General features: G+C 39.1%; 1 protein-coding gene across 1 annotated transcript; it reads left to right on the top strand.

The window, feature by feature from the left end:
- The first annotated feature begins 1,195 nt into the window (after nt 1-1,195).
- On the top strand, nt 1,196-14,081 carry LOC117009772 (HLA class II histocompatibility antigen, DM beta chain). The gene is made up of 7 exons (XM_033084102.1): nt 1,196-1,238; nt 6,679-6,969; nt 10,000-10,272; nt 11,410-11,517; nt 13,500-13,526; nt 13,937-13,969; nt 14,071-14,081. The coding sequence occupies exons 1-7, from the start codon at nt 1,196-1,198 to the stop codon at nt 14,079-14,081; spliced, it is 786 nt and encodes a 261-aa protein (XP_032939993.1).
- Nucleotides 14,082-14,476: the final 395 nt, after the last annotated feature.

Genomic DNA, 14,476 nt, shown 5'->3' on the forward strand with positions numbered 1-14,476 from the left:
TCTGATCCCAGTTTTAACTCTAATCCTGATCCCGGTCCCAAACCCCAGTCCCAGTTCAGATCACAGTTCGGATTCCGGTTCTGATCCTGGTCCTGATCTTAGTCCTGATTCCGGTTCTGGGCCCGGTTCTGGTCCTGATCCTGGTTCTGATCCCAGTTTTAACTCTAATCCTGGTCCTGGTCCTGATTCCAGTCCCAAATCCCAGACCTGGTTCTGGGCGTGGTTCTGATCCTGATCCAGATCCTAATCCTGGTCCCTCCCAATCCCCTCCCAGTCCCTCCCAGTTTATCCCAGTCCCTCCCAGTTCACTCCCAATCCCCTCCCACTCCTCTCCCAGTTCACTCCCAGTTTATCCCAGTTCCTCCCAGTCCCTCCCAATCCCCTCCCAGTCCCCCCCAGTCCATCCCAGTTTATCCCAGTCCCTCCCAGTCCCTCCCAGTTCGCTCCCAGTCCCTCCCAGTTCGTTCCCAGTCCCTCCCGGTTTATCCCAGTCCCTCCCAGTCCCTCCCAATCCCCTCCCAGTTTATCCCAGTCCCTCCCAATCCCCTCCCAGTCCATCCCAGTCCATCTCAGTTTGTCCCAGTTTATCCCAGTCCCTCCCAGTCCCCTTCCAGTCCCTCCCAGTTTATCCCAGTCACTCCCAGTTTATCCCAATCCATTCCCAGTTCCTCTCAGTCCCTCCCAGTTCCCTCCCAGTCCCTCCCAATCCCCTCCCAGTCCCTCCCAGTTTATCCCAGTCCCTCCCAGTCCCTCCCAATCCCCTCCCAGTCCCTCCCAGTCCCTCCCAATCCCCTCCCAGTCCCTCCCAGTTTATCCCAGTCCCTCCCAATCCCCTCCCAGTTCACTCCCAGTCCCTCCCACTCCCCTCCCAGTCCCTCCCAGTCCATCCCAGTTTATCCCAGTCCCTCCCAATCCCCTCCCAGTCCCTCCCAGTCCCTCCCAGTCCCTCCCAGTTTATCCCAGTCCCTCCCAGTTCTCCCAGTTCACAGAGTCCCTCTCGCGGCCGCCGCCAGCCCAGCCCTGCCCGGCACCGAGTGACGCGCGGCAGCCACCGGCGCCCATTGGGCGTCCCCAAAATGTCCCCAAATGTCCCCAAAACGTCCCCGCCCCAAGGGTGGCACCCGAAGCGGGGGGGACAACGCTTCCCAGTTCGCCCCAGTTCGTCCCAGTTCGTCCCAGTTCGGCCCAGTCCGCGATGTTGCCGCTGCTGCTGGCGGCGCTCGGAGTGCCCGGGGCAGGTAAAGGGGGGGGAGGATTTTGAGGGAAAAAATGGGGAAAAAATTGGGAAAAAAAGGAAAAAATGGGGAAAAAAGGAAGTTTGGTTAAAAGGGAAATTGGGAGGGTGGAGCCTTAAAAATTTGGGGCGAAAAATTGGGAATTTTGACAAATTTAGGGGAGCCCCACCCTGTAAAATATGAGGGGAGAACGCGGATTTTGGGGTAAAAAATGAGAAAAAAATTGGGAAAAAAAGGAAAAATTTTAGAAAAAAAAAGTTTTGTTAAAAGGGAAATTGGGAGGGTGGAGCCCTAAAAATTTGGGACGAAAAATTGGAAATTTTGAGAAATTTAGGGGGACTCCACCCTGTAAAATTTGAGGGGAGAATGTGGATTTTGGGGTAAAAAATGAGAAAAAATTGGGAAAAAAAGAAGTTTTGTTAAAAGAGAAATTGAGGAGGTGGAGCCTTAAAAATTTGGGGCGAAAAATTGGGAATTTGGGGAAATTTAGGGGAGCTCCACTCTGTAAAATCTGGGGTGGAAACGCGGATTTTGGGGTAAAAAATGTGAAAAAAAGGAAAAAAAAATTTAAAAATGGGAAAAAAATGAAGTTTTGTTAAAAGGGAAATTGGGAGGGTGGAGCCTTAAAAATTTGGGGCGAAAAATTGGGAATTTGGGGAAATTTAGGGGGGTCCACCAGGTAAAATTTGGGGGGGGGGAAACGCGGATTTTGGGGTAAAAAATGGGAAAAAATGAAAAAATTGGGAAAAAAAGGAAATTTATTTTAAAGGGAAATTTTGGGAACTCGGTTTTGTTGGATTTTGGGGGGAAAAAAGTGAAAAAATGGAAAATTTTGGTAAAAAGGGGAAGTTGAGTTAAAGGGGAAGTTGGGGGAGTGAAAAAATTCTTAAAAAAAAAAAAAAAATCTAAGAATCAGGAAATAACAGAACTAAAATTTAAAGAAAAATATAAATATATAAATATATAAATACATAAATATATAAATCCATAAATATATAAATCCATAAATATATAAATACATAAATATATATAGATATATAAATATATAAATATATAAATATATAAATATATAAATATATAAATATATAAATATATAAATATAAAAATCACGTGTAATAATATAATAGATTATAATAAAGTAGAAGTTAAATAATACATAAATTGCATACAGCAATAATATATTATAACAAAATAACAGCTAAAAATATATAAATCACACATAATAATACAATATATTATAATAAAATAGGAGTTAAATAACATATAAATCACATATAAAAATACAATATATTATAATAAAATAGAAGTTAGATAATATATAAATCACACGTAATAATACAATGTATTATAATAAAATAGAAATTTAATAATATATAAATGACATATGGTAACATATTAAAATAAAATAAAAGTTGAATAATAAAAATTGAAGTTACACGATATATAAATCACCTACAACAATATAATATATTGAAATAAAATAATAACCAAATAATAAATAAATCACACATAAAAATACGATGTATTATAATAAAATTAGAGTTAAATGACATATACATCACATATAATAATGCAGTGTATTATAATAAAATAGAATTTATATAATGCATAAATCACACATGATAATACAATGTATTATAATAAAATAGAAGTTAAATAATATGTAGATCACATATAATAATAGAATGTGTTATAATAAAACAAATTAAATAATACATAAATCACCTACAAAAATACAATATAGTTAAATAAAATACCAGCTAAACAATACATAAATCACACATAATAATACAATATGTTACAATAAAATAGGAGTTAAATAATATATAAATCACACATAATAATGCAATGTATTATAATAAAAAAGAAGTTAAATAATACATAAACCACACAAAATAATACAATGTATTATAATAAAATAAGAATTACAGTAGTTTCACGAATACAAGCCGCACGGATTATAAGCCGCACCCCCGGTGCCTCGACAATGTTGCTGTCTTTGTCAATAGATAAGCCGCACCCCGAATATTAGCCGCACTTTCGTTCGTCGCGAGAATCCGTGCGCAGCTTTCACAAATTGGCCAATTAGTAACAGGATCGCGGCATAGCGGGCTTTACTGGCTCGGGGCGGGGCCAGGAAGGCTCGGCCCGCTCATGGTTGCCGACGGGGCCGGGTAGCCCAGCTCAGCGCCACGGCTCGGCGGGGCTGGCCGGGTGGTGCTGCCGCCGCCGCCGGGCTCGCTGGCCCCCCTCTCCCGTCAGCGCCGCCCCGCTGCCGCGTTCGCTAGCCCCGCCGGTGGGCTCGCCGGCCGCGCTGCGCCGCGTTCGCTAGCCCCGCCGCCGGGCTCGCCGGCCGCGCCGCGCCGCGTTCCCTAGCCCCGCCGCCGGGCTCGCCGGCTGCACCGCGTTCCCTAGCCCCGCCGCCGGGCTCGCCGGCCGCGCCGCGTTCGCTAGCCCCGCCGCCGAGCTTGCCGGCCGCGCCGTGCCGCGTTCGCTAGCCCCGCCGCCGGGCTCGCCGGCCGCGCCGCGCTGTGTTCGCTAGCCCCGCCGCCGGGCTGCCACCGCCGCCGCCAGGCTTGCCGGCCGCCCCCTCCCGTCTGCACCGCCGCCGCATTTCCTCGCCCTGGCCGGCACTGCAGGCCCCCGCACCGCCGGGCTCCCCCACGCTGCTGGCCCCGATTCTGCTGGGCTTCCCCCGCTGCCAGGCAGCCCCACCCGCCGGCCTTCCTGCTTCTGCCATGCTCCCCTGCACTGCTAGCCCCAGTTCTCCCGGGCTCCCCCGCCATGCTGGCCCGGGCTCTGCCGCCCCCCTGCCCCGCCCTGCTGGCTCAGGCTCTGCTGCCCGCCCCCCACACTGCTGGCCCCGCCTCTGCCAGGCTTTCCCACCTCTGCCGGGGCCGGCCGGGCTCCAGCTTGGCTTGGGGCTGCCGCGGGCTCTCACTTCCGTGTTGGCAGCTTTTAGAATTTTGTTAATAGATTAGCCGCCCCGGAATATTGGCCGCACTTCCGGGTTTCCACCAAAATTTTGGTCAAATTGGTGCGGCTTGTATTCGTGAAATTACTGTAAATAGCATATACATCACATAAAATAATACAATGTATTATAATAAAATAGAAGTTAAATAATATGTAAATCACACAATAATATAATGCATTACAATAAGTGTTAAATAATACATGTCACATATTATAATACAATGTATTTTAATAAAAAATTAAATAATATGTGAATCACATATAGTAATAAAATGTATTGCAATAAAATAAAACCTGAAAAATATATAAGTCACATATACTAATATATTTTATTATAATAAATTAGTAATGAAATAATATGTGAACTGCATACAATAATAAAGTGTATTTTAACTATGTAATAGTTAAATAATACATAAATCACATACAATAATATAAGGTATTATAATAAAATGAAAGTCCAATAGTACATAAATCACATATAATAATACAATGTATTATAATAAAATAGAAGTTAAATAATATGTAAATCACCTATAATAATAGAATATATTACAATGATTTAATGGTTAAATTATTTATAATTTACATATAATAATACAATGTATCGTAACAAAATGAAAATTAAATAATACATAAATTGTCTGCAATAATACAATATATTAAAATAAAATACCAGTTAAACAATACATAAATCACACATAATAATACAATATATTATAATAAAATAGGAGTTAAATAACATATAAATCACATATAATAATACAATGTATTACAATAAAATTAGAGTTATATAACATATGAATCTCATCCAATAATGCAATATATTATAATAAAGTAAAAATTAAATAATACATAAATCACCTACAAAAATACAATATATTTAAATAAAATACCAGCTAAACAATACATAAATCACACATAATAATATAATATATTACAATAAAATAGAAGTTAAATACTACATAAATCACATAAAATTATATAATATATTGTAATAAAATAGAAGTTACACTATGTATTAGTCACAGATAATAATATAATTTATTATAATAAAGCAAGAGTTAAATAACATATAAATTTAATATCATAACACAATGTATTATAATAAAATAGAAATTAAATAATATATAAATCACACATAGTAATACAGTACATTATAATAAAATAAGAGTTAAATAGCATATAAATCTCATACAATAATACAATGTGTTATAATAAAATAGAAATTAAATAATACGTAAATCACCTACAATAATACAATATATTTAAATAAAATACCAGCTAAACAATACATGAATCACACATAATAATGCAATATATTATAATAAAATAGGAGTTGAATAATATATAAATCACATATAATAATGCAATGTATTATACTGAAAAAGAAGTTAAATAATATGTAAATCACATATAATAATACAATGTATTCTAATAAAAAAGAAGTTAAATAATACATAAATCCCCTACAATAATACAATATTTCTAAATAAAATAACAGCTAAATAATACATAAATCACACATAATAATATATTACAATAAAATAGAAGTTAAATAATACATAAATCACATAAAATAATACAATGTAGTATAATAAAATAGAAGTTATATTATGTATTAATCACAGATAATAATATAATTTATTATAAAAAAGCAAGAATTAAATAACATATAAATTTAATATAACACAATGTATTATAATAAAATAGAAATTAAATAATATATAAATCACACATAGTAATACAATACATTATAATAAAATAAGAGTTAAATAGCATATAAATCTCATACAATAATACAATGTGTTATAATAAAATAGAAATTAAATAATACATAAATCCCCTACAATAATACAATATATTTAAATAAAATACCAGCTAAACAATACATAAATCACACATAATAATATAATATATTACAATAAAATAAGAGTTTAATACATAAATCACATAAAATTATACAATGTATTATAATAAAATAGAAGTTACATTATGTATTAATCACAGATAATAATATAATTTATTACAATAAAGCAAGAATTAAATAACAAATAAATTTAATATGATCACACAATGTAGTATAATAAAATAAAAATTAAATAATATATAAATCACACATAGTAATACAATACATTATAATAAAATAAGAGTTAAATAGCATATAAATCTCATACAATAATACAATGTATTATAATAAAATAGGAGTTATATTATATATTAATCACAGATGATAATATAATTTATTACAATAAAACAAGAGTTAAATAACATAGAAATTTAATACAACACAATGTATTATAATAAAATAAAAATTAAATAATACATAAACCACATATAATAACACAATATACTCTAATAACACAACAACCCCATAATATAAAAATTATACTTCATAACATAAAAATTATAAAAATTATTTTTTAAAATTAAAAATTTATTTAAAAATTTTTTTCCCCCCCGCCAGCCGCCTTCGTGCTCCAGCTGTCCTCCTGGTGCTGGCTGGCCCCCGACGGCTCCCTGATGGCCACCAACGACTCGCAGGGGGTGATCCTGGCGCTGTCCAAGTCACCGCTGGTCTGCGGGGACCTGCGGGGACCCCAAACTGTCCCCTGCCCCGGCGCGGGGGGACCCTTGGGGACACTTGGGGACAGACTGGCCCAGGTCTTGGAGAAGGATCCGAGGTGGGGACAGCGGCTGGGCCAGCGGCAGCGGCTGTGCCGGGAGCTGCCGGGAAAGGTGTGGCCACCGGCCAGCGGTGAGGGGACATTCGGGGACGTTGGGGGCATTGGGGACATTGGGGACATTGGGGACTTTGGGTGGATTTGGGGGATTGGGGACACTTGGGGTCATTGGGGGGATTGGGGACATTGGGGACATCAGGGGGATTGGGGGGATTGGGGACATTGGGAACATTGGGGAGATTGGGGACAGAGGGGACATTGGGGACATGGGGAGGATTTGGGGGATTGGGAACATTGGGGACATTGGGGGATGTTGGGGACATTGAGGACATTTGGGGACATTGGAGGGCATTGGGGACATTGGGGGGATTGGGGACATTGGGGATATTTGGGGACATTGGGGGGCTTGGGGACATTTGGGACATTGGTGGCCATTTTGTGGGGCACATTTGGTGACACCGTCAGGACATTTGGGGCCATTTTGGACCCATTTGGGGACATTTTAGGGACATTTTGGGTCACACACTTTGGACACATTCTGGACACATTTTGGGTCACACTGACAGCCATTTTGGGGCCATTTTGGATCCATTTGGGGCCATTTTGGGGCCATTTTGGGGCCATTTTGGGACACATTTTGGACACATTCTGGGGCACATTGGCAGCCATTTTGGGGCACACTGACGGCCATTTTGGGTCACATTGGGGGCCGTTTTGGGTCACATTTTGGGGACCATTTTGGGTCACACTGACAACCATTTTGTGTCACATTGGCGTCCATTTTGGGTCACACTGGCGGCCATTTTGGGACACATTTTTGACACATTCTGGGGCACATTGGCGGACATTTTGGGGACATTGACAGCCATTTTGGTCACATTGGTGGCCATTTTGGGTCACACTGATGACCATTTTGGGTCACATTGGCGGCCATTTGGGACACATTTTGGGGACCATTTTGGGTCACACTTACAGCCATTTTGGGCACACTGACGGCCATATTGGGGCACATTGGCGGCCATTTTGGGTCACATTGGTGGCCATTTGGGTCACATTGGTGGCCATTTTGGGTCACATTGGGGGCCGTTTTGGGACACATTTTGGGGACCATTTTGGGTCACACTGATGGCCATTTTGGGTCACATTGGCGGCCATTTTGGGTCACATTGGCGGCCATTTTGGGACACATTTTTGACACATTCTGGGGCACATTTACAGCCATTTTGGGGACATTGACAGCCATTTTGGGGACATTGGTGGCCATTTTGGGTCACATTGACGGCCATTTTGGGTCACATTGGCAGCCATTTGGGGCACATTTTGGGGGCCATTTTGGGCACATAGGCAGCCATTTTGGGGACATTGGCAGCCATTTTGTGGACCACATTTGGTGACACCATCAGGACATTTGGGGCCATTTTGGGGCCATTTTGGGGCCATTTTGGGACACTTTTTGGGACACTATTTGGACACATTTTGGACACATTCTGGAGCACATTGGTGGCCATTTTGTGGACATTTTGAGACACATTCTGGACACATTCTGAGGCACATTCAGGGGCACATTGGCAGCCATTTTGAGGCACATTGGTGGCCATTTTGGGTCACATTGGCAGCCATGTTGGGACACATTTTTGACACATTCTGGGGCACATTGGTGGCCATTTTTGGGACATTGGCGGCCATTTTGGGTCACACTGACGGCCATTTTGGGTCACATTGGTGGCCATTTTGGGTCACACTGACGGCCATTTTGGGTCACACTGACAGCCATTTTGGGTCACATTGGTGGCCATTTTGGGTCACACTGACGGCCATTTTGGGTCACATTTTGGCCATTTTGGGTCACACTGACGGCCATTTTGGGTCACATTGGTGGCCATTTTGGGTCACATTTTGAGGCCATTTTGGGGCATATTGGTGACCATTTTGAGTCACACTGACGGCCATTTTGGGTCACATTGGTGGCCATTTTGGGTCACATTTGGTGACCATTTTGGGTCGCACTGACCGCCATTTTGGGTCACACTGACCGCCATTTTGGGTCACATTGGCGGCCATTTTGGGGACATTGGCAACCATTTTGGGGACACATTTTGGGACACATTTTCGACTCATTCTGGGACACATTGGTGGCCATTTTGGGAACATTTTGGGACACATTTTGAGGCATATTGGTGGCTATTTTGGGTCACATTGGCGTTCATTTTGGGTCACATTGGCGGCCATTTTGGGACACATTTTTGACACATTCTGGGGCACATTGGCAGCCATTTTGGGGACATTGACAGCCATTTTGGGGACATTGGTGGCCATTTTGGGTCACATTGACGGCCATTTTGTGTCACATTGGCAGCCATTTTGGGACACATTTTGGGGACCATTTTGGGTCACATTGATGACCATTTTGGGACACATTTTGGGGACCATTTTGGGTCACACTGACGGCCATTTTGGTTCACATTGGCGGCCATTTTGCGGACATTTGTTGGCTATTTTGGGTCATACTGAGGGCCGTTTTTGATCACATTGGCGTCCATTTTGGGTCACATTGGGGGCCGTTTTGGGACACATTTTGGGGACCATTTTGGGTCACACTGACAGCCAGTTTGGTCACATTAGCGGCCATTTTGTGGACATTGGCGGCCATTTTGGGACACATTTTTGACACATTCTGGGGCACATTGGCAGCCATTTTGGGGACATTGACAGCCATTTTGGGGACATTGGTGGCCATTTTGGGTCACATTGACGGCCATTTTGTGTCACATTGGCAGCCATTTTGGGACACATTTTGGGGACCATTTTGGGTCACACTGACGGCCATTTTGGGTCACATTGGCAGCCATTTGGGGCACATTTTGGGGACCATTTTGGGTCACACTGACGCCATTTTTGGGCACATTTTGGGGACCATTTTGAGGACATTGGCAGCCATTTTGGGTCACACTGATGGCCATTTTGGGTCACATTGGCGGCCATTTTGGGTTACATTGGCGGCCATTTTGAGTTACATAGGCAGCCATTTTGGGACACATTGGCGGCCATTTTGGCTCCCTTTGGGCACACCAATGAATGTCCCCGATGTCCCTTTGTGTCCCCAGCGCCGCCGCGGCTGCGCATCGTCCCCGAGCGCTCGGGCCACGCGCTGGCCCTGACGTGTCACGCCTGGGGCTTCACCCCCCCCGAGGTCACCCTGAGGTGGCTCCGCAACGGGGAAGTCGTCGGGGACACTCGAGGACAATCGCGGGCGCTGCCGGTCGGGGACGGAACATTCCGGACGCAGGTGACGATCGAGGTGGCACCGGGGACAAGGGACACCTTGGAGTGCTCGGCGCTGCACCCCAGCCTGCAGGAGCCCGTCAGCGTCACGTGGGGTGAGAGTTTTGGGGGGATTTCCGGGGATTTTGGGGGTTTGGGGTTTTTTGGAGATTTTTTTGGAATTTTTGGGATTTTTTTGGAGGATTTTTTTGGGTTTTTTGGGATTTTTGGGGGGGTTTTTTTTGGGTTTTTTGGGGATTTTTGGGGAAATTTTTAAGGATTTTACAAAAATTTTTGTGAATTTTTTCGGGGGATTTTTGGGGGGATTTAAAAAAAATTGTTTGGGAATTTTAGGGGAAATTTTGGGGAAATTTTTGGTGGTTTTTTATTTTTTGGGATTTTTTTGAATTTGGGATTTTTTGGGGGATTTTTTTGAATTTTGGAATTTTTAGGGAATTTTTGGGGCATTTTTTGAGGATTTTTTTAATTTTTAAATTTGGGAATTTTTTGGGATTTTTTTGCTAATTTTTTGGGGATTTTTTGGGATTTGTTTGGGAATTTTTTGGGAAATTTGTTTGCAATTTTTTTGTGACTTTTTTTGGATTTTTTGGGGGGGATTGTAAAAAAATTTGTTTGGAAATTTTTTGGGATTTTTTGGGGGATTTTTTTAAAATTTGTTTGGGATGTTTTTGGGAATTTTTTGGAAATTTTTTGGGAACTTATTTTGATTTCTTTGGGATTTAAAAAAAATTTGTTTGGGATTTTTTGGGGAGTTTTTTTGGGATTTTTTTAGGATTTTTTTTTTTTAATTTGGGAATTTTTGGGGAGGAATTATTTTTTTAAATTTTTTGGAATTTGGGAATTTTTGGGGAATTTTTTTTGGAATTTTTAAAGTTTTTTGTGAATCTTTTGGGGATTTTTTGGGGGATTTATTTTTGAACTCATTTGGGAATTTTTTGGGAAATTTTTTGGGAACTTATTTTGATTTCTTTGGGATTTTAAAAAAAAATTGTTTGGGATTTTTTGGGGGGGATTTTTTGGGGATTTTTTAAAAATTTGCTTGGGAATTTTTTGGTGTATTTTTTTTGTTTTTGATTACAAATTTGGGAATTTTTCTGGGGGTTTTTTTTGGGATTTTTTCCAAAACTTGTTTGGGAATTGTTGGGGAATTTTTTTTTTTTAAATTACAAATTTGGGAATTTTTTTGGGGCGATTCCTGACATTTCTCTCAGCTGTCCCTGTTGTCCCCACAGCCCCAGGATTGTCCCCAAGCCTGTCCCTCGTGGTGGCCCTGGCGGTGCTGGCCCTGCTGCTGGGGCTGCTCCTCTTCACCTTCGGCCTCTGCCGCTACCTGGGCTCAGGTGAGCGCGGGACTTTGTCACTTCTGTCACTTTCTGTCACTTTCTGTCACTTTCTGTCACCTATTCTCATTTTTTGGTAATTTTTTGTAATTTTTTGTCTTTTTTTCATCTTTTTTTGGTCATTTTTTGGTCATTTTTTGGTCATTTTATGTCACTTTTTGGTCACTTTTTTGTCACTTTTTTGTCATTTTTTGTAAATTTTTTTTCCGCTTCTTGGTCATTTCTTGTCATTTTTTGGTCATTTTTTGGGCCATTTTTTGTCATTTTTGGTCATTTTTTTGGTCTCGCTTTTTGTCACTTTTTATCATTTTTTTGTCATTTTATTGGTCTTTTTTTTGACTTTTTTGTCATTTTTTGGGCCATTTTTTGTTATTTTTTGTCCTTTTTTGACATTTTTTGGGGTAATTTTTTTGTCTTTTTGGTCACTTTTTGTCATTTTTTGGTAATTTTTTGGTCATTTTTTTGGGTCTTTTTTGTGTCATTTTTTGGGTGATTTTTTAATCTATTTTTTGTCATTTTTGGTCATTTTTTGGTCACTTTTTGTCTTGCTTTTTGTCACTTCTGTCACTTTTTGTCATTTTTTAGTAATTTTTTAGTCTTTTTTGACATTTTTTGGTCATTTTTTGGGGTTTTTTTGGTCTTTTTTTGGTGACTTTTTGTCATTTTTTTGTCCTTTTTTTGTAATTTTTTGTAAATTTTTTGGTCATTTTTTGGTCTTTTTTGTAATTTTTTAGTAATTTTTTAGTCTTTTTTGACATTTTTTTGCCATTTTGGGGGGTTTTTTTTGGTCTTTTTTTGGTAACTTTTTGTAAATTTTTTGGGTCATTTTTTGTAATTTTTTGGTCATTTTTTAATTCTCGCTTTTTGTCACTTTTTGTCATTTTTTGTAATTTTTTTGGTCTTTCTTTAGAATTTTTTTGTCATTTTTTTGGTCACTTTTTGTCATTTTTTGTCATTTTTTTGTCATTCTTTTGGTCTTTTTTTTGTCTTTTTTTATCATTTTTTTGTCATTTTTTGGGGGTATTTTTGGTCATTTTTTTGTCACTTTTTATCACTTTTTGTCTTTATTTTGTCTTTTTTTTTGTCTTTTTTTTTGGTCATTTTTTTGGTCATTTTTTTGCAATTTTTTGTCATTTTTTTGTCATTTTTTGTCTTTTTTTGTCTTTTTTGGGGATTTTTTTTGGGATTTTTTGGTCACTTTTTGTCATTTTTTGATCATTTTTTGGGTCATTTTTTGTCTTTTTTTTGGTCACTTTTTGTCATTTTTGGTCTTTTTTTGTAACTTTTCTCACTTTTTGTATTTTTTAAATCTCCTTTCTTGTCTTATTTTGTCTCTTTTCTGCAGTTTTTGTCATTTTTTGTCACTTTTTGTAATTTTTTTGTCCTTTTTTGGTCATTTTTTGTAAATTTTTTTGGTCATTTTTGGTCATTTTTTGTAGTTTTTTTGTCTTTTTTTGTGTCACTTTATGTCACTTTCTGCCATTTTTCTGGTAATTTTTTGTCACTTTTTGTCACTTTTTTGTCATTATTTTTGTCTTTTTTTTTGGTCATTTTTTGTCATTTTTTTGGCCATTTTTTGTCATTTTTTTGTCATTTTTTTGTCTTCTTTTGTCATTTTTGGATCTTTTTTTGGGGGGTTTTTGGGTCATTTTTTGGTAATTTTTTTGTAAATTTTTTGTAATTTTTTGGTCACTTTTTTGTCACTTTTTGATCTTTTTTTTGTCATTTTTTTGGTCACTTTCTGTCACTTTTTTGTCATTTTTTGTCACTTTTCTCACTTTTTGTAATTTTTAAATCTCTTTTTTTGTCTTATTTTGTCTCTTTTCTGTTGTTTTTGTCACTTTTTGGTCACTTCTGATCACATTTGTCCCATTTTTGTCACTTTTTTCTCTCTTTTTCTGCTGTTTTTTATCCCTTTTTGTCCTTTTTTGCCCCTTTTTAATCCCATTTTTCTCAATTTTTACCCCATTTTCTCCTCCCAGGTTTCACCTCCAGTGCCACCCACGCAGGTGAGGACCCCAAATGTCACTTTTTTTGTCACTTTTTTGTCACTTTTGTCACTTTTTTGTCACTTTTATCACCTTTTTTGTCATTTTTTTGTTGCTTTTTTACCATTTCTGTCACTTTTTCTCCCATTTTCTCCCTTTTTGCTCATTTTCTCTCTCTTTTTTTTTACATTTTTCTCCATTTTCCTCCCTTTTTGTCACTTTTTTGTCACTTTTTGTCACTTTTTGCATTTTTTCCCTCCATTTTCCTCCCTTTTTCTTGCTTTTTTTGTCAATTTTTGTCATTTTTTGTCAATTTTTTGTCAATTTTTTGTCAATTTTTGTAATTTTTTGTTAATTTTGGTCAATTTTTGTCCATTTTTGTCATTTTTTTGTCAATTTTTGCCCATTTTTGCCCCATTTTGTCTTTCCAGGTTACGCCCCCCTCCCAGGTGACACCTATGCAGGTGAGGATCCCAAATTTTGGTTTTTTTTGGTTATTTTTGGCACGTTTTTGTCACTTTTGTCACCTTTTTTTCCCATTTTTTGGTGGTTTTTCTTTTCCCAGGTGGCATCTGAGGAACTTCCCAGGATGGTGACGGCGACAGCCCCAAAAATCCCGAAATTCAACCCAAAAATACACCCCAAAATCCCCAAATTCACCCCAAAAATCCCCCCAAAAATCCCCCAAAAATCCTGAAATTCAACCCAAAAATCGCCCAAAAATCCTGAAATTCACCCCAAAAATCCATCCAAAAATTCACTCCAAAATCCTGAAATTCAGCCCAAAAATCGCCCAAAAATCCTGAAATTCAACCCAAAAATCCCCAAATTCAACCCAAAAATCCACCCCAAAATCCTGAAATTCAGCCCAAAAATCCACCCAAAAATCCACCCAAAAATCCTAAAATTCGCCCCAAAAATCCCCCAAAATTGCCCAAAAATCCACCCAAAATTCCTAAAATTCGCCCCAA

This window comes from Catharus ustulatus, chromosome 36 (genome assembly GCF_009819885.2).
Source record: "Catharus ustulatus isolate bCatUst1 chromosome 36, bCatUst1.pri.v2, whole genome shotgun sequence".
In the NCBI taxonomy this organism is placed as follows: Eukaryota; Metazoa; Chordata; class Aves; order Passeriformes; family Turdidae; genus Catharus; species Catharus ustulatus.